The sequence below is a fragment of the Microtus ochrogaster genome, chromosome 16 (assembly GCF_000317375.1).
Source record: "Microtus ochrogaster isolate Prairie Vole_2 chromosome 16, MicOch1.0, whole genome shotgun sequence".
NCBI classification, from domain to species: Eukaryota; Metazoa; Chordata; class Mammalia; order Rodentia; family Cricetidae; genus Microtus; species Microtus ochrogaster.
The window spans coordinates 52,564,001-52,570,000 of NC_022018.1; the positions used below are offsets into that span (position 1 = coordinate 52,564,001).

Sequence of the window (6,000 nt, forward strand, 5' to 3'; positions counted from 1 at the left end):
TGCACTTAGGAGGCCTGGTACCATCCCCCAACATGGGACCTAGAATATTTCTTCCATCTCTTGTGTTGGGGAAACAGGTGTTTTTCACAGTTGAAATTGAGAGGATAAATTCTAACCTCTCTTCTGTATCTTCATGATGGCCAATCTTTAAAAAGTGAGTTTCTCTATGTTCTCCTGGCTGGCCTGGGGCTCAATATGCAGCCTAGGCTAGCCTTGAACTTTCAGCAATCCTCCTAGCTCAATCTCCAAAGTACTGGAATCGTAGAAGAGGTGTTAAGCCTAGTTCTCTAATATTTTTTTAAAAAAGACTTTAGCTCAAAAACAAACAACAAAAAAAAACCCACACAAATAAATAAAATATCAAAGATCTAGTCAGTAAAATACCTGAATGAAAAAATAAATACCCAACCCACACATAAAAATAAACAATCAAACAAATAAATAAAATATCCAGGATCTAGTCAGTAGAATGCCTGCCATGCAATCATGAAGACATGTGTTTGGGTTGCCAGCACACCTGCAATCCCAGCACTGGAGAGAGAGACAGGAAGATTCCCGTGGCTTGTAGGCCAGGCAGTCTAGATAAATTTGTGAACCCCAGGTTCAGTGAAATGCTAAGGGGAGGGCATGATCAAGACACCTGATTTTGACCTCTGAGCTCTTCCTTTGCACACAGAGCTGTGCATGCACACTAACACATACGAGTGCACACTCGCATGAACACTCACAAATACACAAACCAACTAATAAACACCAAGTGGAGGTGGTCTTCTCCCTGCAAATGCGAAGAGAGACAGCAGTATTTCCAGAGGAAGGCTGGATACCTATGGGGCTGCTTGGGTCAGTGGACACGACCCCTTCTTCCAGATTCTGAGCATAGATTTGTTCTGGGGTCTCAGGTGGCACCCACTCCTCTACTTTCTCACCTCAGCAAAAGTTCCACTATGATCACTTGGGATGACCTTGCCAGGAGTCCCAAGACCGGCAGTCTTCATGCCCTGCCCTCCTCACAATCTTGCACAAACTTCGTAGGCTTACTGTTCCCCTCTCAGGGTACCTGTACTTCCTGAGCTCGTTTAGACAGCTGCAATAGATCTCTGCTCTTCAGTCACTGGCGGGGTCTCAGGGGCCCCATCACAGGAGCTCCTGTTAAAATCCACCTTCCCTCCCCAAAGGAGAGCTTAGGGCATTAGTGATCCCTGACCACAGCGGGGCAGAATGAGTACTTTCTGGGTGAGAGACAAGCAGAGAAGACAGATTATGAGATGGGGGGAGGCAAATCAATAGAGAGGGAAGGAGGGGAGGGAGGAAAGGCTGAAGAAGGTACAGGTTTCCTGACTCCTAGCATGTCCTCCCGGAGGTGACAGAAGAAGGAGGGGTGATTTGCCACCCAGAGGAGTCAGAAATCATGCAGGTGGCAGAGTGTGGCTGTCCCATTGCAATGATATCCTAGATGGGGCCTCTTTCCTCAGCTTGGAAGGTGGAAGGCCTCTGCACTGTTCCCTTGCTCTGATTAGCACCCATCAGTAGACACTTCATGGCCAGGACTAAACTTCAGCCAACATTACTGACCAGGCCCAGCCTAGCCAGATGAGCCCTCCCTAAGCATCCATCCCCTCCCAATGCTGGCTGGGTGAGCCCCACTCCAGCCAGATGAGCCTTGCCCCCAGATGATGGCGAGCCTCACCATTGCATACTGGTCAAGGGAGCTGTGCCCCTCAAGCTATCCAGGTGAGCTCCCTACATGCACACCTGGCGGGGTGAGCCATGCCCCCCAAAACGTACTTTTCCCGCAGACTGCGCAGTTCCTTCTTTATGTCTGCGTCCTCAAACTCTGAGTCATTGTCACTGCTGATGTAGGATGACTGGGAGTGGAAGGAGGTGATGCTGATGGTAGGGACTTTGACACCTGCCCTGCTGGGTGTCTCAGGGCCCAGCGAGCCAGCCCTTGAAGACCTGTGCAGGAAGGCAGTGGCCTTCTTCACGAAGTCACTTGCCACACCGCTACTACCCGGCAGGGAGGACTGCTTCTGCACCTGGGGCCTCCTTCTCGGGCACTCATCTCCAGAGTCACTGGAGGCAGGCTCCTCAACGCCAACCTCAATGGAGGAGGCTGTCTGCACCCGCCGCACTGCCAGCTTGACATCAGGGCTGGAGGGGATCTCGTCCAGATAGACGTCGGGTGGGGCAGAATACCGCAGGCTGTGAGGCGATGCCAGAGTCCACTCATCCTGCGTGCTGACCACGGAGAAGCGGCCTACAGTTTTGGCTGGAGAACTGCTGTCCGGCTGTCCTAGCCGCTTATGAGGGGACCCGGAGACCCGAGCGCCACGCATCTGGGCTGGGCTGCCTTCTGTGACGGTCCCCTGGCAACTCTGCACAGATGCAACCAAGGCTTCTCTGGGAACATTACTGTTCTGATCTTTGGGATCCATGTGTGTAGGGATGGAAGCAGCAGAGGCATCCTAGGAAATGGTGGAAATGAAGAGTGCATGAGAACCAGCTGAGGTTAGAGAGCCCTGCCCCCTTGTGGTCAGTGTGTGCTGAGTCACCTTTACCTGGGGGGCACTGGGTGCTGAGGGGGAGTCTGAGGCCACCTGCCCTGTGTCACTGTCACAGCCCAGTGTGTTGCTGGAAGATGACTCTGCTGTAGGAACATGACAGCATTACTGAGGCTGGAGAGAGAGAACAGTAAAGGATGGCTTACAGCCCAGAGGCCCACGCGGTGAGAGTGTGGCTGCTGGGCAGGGAGGGGTGACATTCCAGGGGTCCTGAAGACTGAGAATGCATTGTGGTGCCCTATCTTGGGGACATCACATCCTGGAGGACATCCACAAGCCTGGGGAAGGGAAGAGGTGTTGGATGGAGCACTCTTGCTTTGGGCACTCCAACTTCGGTGGATGAAACAGTTTCTAGATCTCAGAGGATGCAGTAGAGCAGATCCCAGCTCTACACCTGCGGGGTCTAGCTAAGGAATACCTGCTATACATACACACACACACACACACATACACACACAGAGTCACAGACAGGGGGGAGGGGTAAGAGTTGGGTCACACGCTACAGGGGTTGGGGGTACACATATGCTAATGAAGCCTCCAGGGGGACTGAGGAGCCACCACACACCAAGACAGACCATAAACTGACACACAGACTCACACAAGTGTGCTTTGTATACTCTATATAGGAACCGCACATTTCTGGGAGACCTGAATCCAGTCTCTATTATGTCCTCAACTTAGAGGCAAGACTTAATCCCCTTCCTCATCTTTGTATACCTCCAGGGACAAGGGGCTGACATCATGCCAATTGCATTCCTGTTATGAAGTTCACCTGATTGGACTTGAATCATGAGTCAGTCTTCTGGAACAATCCCTCTACTGCCTACCATGACTTCTGAACTCTGAGAAGCATGTGGATTTGTGACTGGTAACACCCCTTATATGATACAGAGGCTCTAATATCTTCTATAAAAGATCTGGGATGCTGACCTCAGCTCAAGGCTGGCACTGGGTTAAGGGCAACAGAAGTGCTACATCTGATCCCTTAAAGCACTGGCCTAGGAATCAACACAGTTGCCCCTTGGGTCCACCAGGTGGAGCTGAACTGCACCTCTCACTACGAAGGCAGTTTAGACCTGAGGGGGTCACCTGGTACTGACAATAACTCTTACCTTGCCAATCCCTAAGAAATCCAGATGAGGAAATCTGGCACCTTAGAAGGTGGATCAGACCCTAGGGTGGAGACTCAAATGTTTGGTAACAAACCAAGAACCATGTGATCTCAGGAACTCGGAAGGCTGAGGCAGGCATCAATACAAGTTCAAGGCTAGCCTGGGCTACACAGCTATTTCAAAAAAAGGGGGGGGCTGGTGAGATAGTTCAGTGGGTTAAGACACTTGCCACCAAGTCTGATGACCCAAGACTTTCATGATAGAAGGAGGGAAGCCACTGCCACAAGTTAACCTCTGACCTCTATCTATACCACACAAACCATGAACCTAGGCAAAAGTCCCCCTCAAGGGGTACAGAAGAGAGGAAAGCAGTCGGGTCTGGGCTGCTCTCCACAACCTTAGCTGTCCAACTAGCACCCTACTTCCTTATTCTTCTAATTTTCACTTTGCCAGACAGGGACAGTGAGAGCAGTTCCTTCTGTGGGCTATTTCATCCCCCAAAGCACGAAGGCTCTGGGCTCCAGGAGGACTGTGGCACCTGCAGAGTGCAGCTGGCACTACTCTGACCTTGAGTTGTTACCTGTCATTGGAGAAGACGCACCCTGTTCCCGCTGGGTCAGGGCCCATCCTGCAGGGGCCGTTTCTGATTTTTCCAACTGGAAGAAGAAAAATGGAAGAACTGTGAGCTTGGCTTATCAACATCTTAGGAACTACACCCTAAACCACCGATCTGTGACCCCTCTATGGCTGGAACTGTCCCTCACCTGCCCTGCCTCTTCCATATGAACAAATTGAGCTGAGTCGCTTGGCACCACACACCACGGGTGCGTCACCAAGAGCCAGCCAGGCCCTGCATAGCTGGGATGCCTGCCCACATCCAGTCCTAGCCAGTGAGGGGATATTGGAGTGAGTCAAGCTACTCACTGAGGGCTGGGCCTGCTGGGTGAGGCTTGGGGTCCTGTCACTCAAAGCTGAGGGCAGGTCTCCTCGCAGGGGCTCCAGGGTGAAGTCTCTATCACTTGCCTCCATGGGAGTCCCAGCCGAGGCCGAGGAGGTGGGCACATGCTCCTGATAGAGCAGAGTCCGCAGTTTCTCATCCAGGCTCTTGATGGTGTTGTCCACGAAGCCCACCCTTGGGGGTGGCCCTTCCCCATCTGATTCCAAGGCTGAGGGTGGTGGTGGGGGAGCAGTAGGCCCTAGAGGGGGACTGGGGAGCTGGGGAGCTGCCAGGCTGATAGTTCCCACCGTGATGGGCAGTGAGGGTGGTGGCTGACCCTGTACAGGCTGTGCGGCCCCAATGGGGGGGCTGGGCTCTGACACTGAAGCAGGCAAGGGCTCCCCTAGAGTGCTGACATCCCTGGTTGAAATGGGCTCCCTCAGACCTGCGGAGCAGCGAGAGGCTTCTGGAGCTGGGGTGCAAGGTCCTTGACCAGTAGCGAGGGTTTGGGCAGCACACTGGGTATGGTGAGTCTCGACCAGTGGCTGGAGGGTCTCGTGGATACTGGCTGGTCCTTGATGAGTCCCTGGACCCCCTGCCTGCACGGCAGTCCCTGATGCTGACTCTGGCACGGTGCTGGTGGCTGGTGCTGCCGGGATTACAGTAGTCACAGGAGGGGAAGATGGGGCCAAGGGGGCTGGGGCTCCACCAGGAGGGTTGCTGGAGCCTGCCTGGCTCAGGAGCTGCTGAGCAGCTGGGAAACTAGGTTTGTCCTTCAAGGACAGCTGGTCTGGATAGGGCGCTGGGTCTAGAAGAAAAAAGGGAATGATTGGCATCACTTACCCTGATCCTATTCAACCAGTCCTTCCCTGCCTGCACTGACTACCTGGCTGGGGCTCCTGCAAACTCATCTTTGTTCCTCCAAGAGGCCAAGTTCCAGTTTACCACTCAGTTCCGTCATGACCACTGTCATCAGCTCTGAAGGGATGATTCTCACCTATGGATCTCAGCTCCTACAGAGTAGCCTATGGTGTTCCATAGCATCCTTTCCCCACCATCTGGTTGTAGCACTTGCCAGACATGGTCTTTTCTCTACCACCTGTCTGTCCACACTGTTTGTCTATGCTGGACGAAACTGGGACATGAATTTAGAAAGTGAAGGGGTTGAGGGAAGCAGTGAGTTGTCCATGTCCCAGAGCAAGGTGATACCCAGAACCTTCCAATCCATCAGATATCCAGTGTTTGGTACATTCAGAATTGGAAAAGAATTTGGGGAGTGAAGGACCTGGGGATTGCCGTGGAACAATCTTTTTTTATTTTTTATTTTTATTTTTTTTATTTTTTGGTTTTTCGAGACAGGGTTTCTCTGTGGCTTTGGAGCCTGTCCTGG

At 52.5% G+C, this 6,000-nt stretch overlaps 1 protein-coding gene across 1 annotated transcript in view; it reads right to left on the minus strand.

The window, feature by feature from the left end:
- Wnk2 (WNK lysine deficient protein kinase 2) overlaps window positions 1–6,000 on the minus strand; it is a gene marked incomplete at its 5' end in the record, with an annotated part of 108,348 nt that overhangs the window by 17,065 nt on the left and 85,283 nt on the right. Inside the window, 4 exons of the mRNA XM_013349139.2 lie at window positions 1,786–2,465; window positions 2,559–2,647; window positions 4,254–4,329; window positions 4,598–5,418. Of these exons, the coding sequence (XP_013204593.2) occupies window positions 1,786–2,465; window positions 2,559–2,647; window positions 4,254–4,329; window positions 4,598–5,418 (1,666 nt within the window). The remainder of the gene's footprint in view (window positions 1–1,785; window positions 2,466–2,558; window positions 2,648–4,253; window positions 4,330–4,597; window positions 5,419–6,000) is intronic.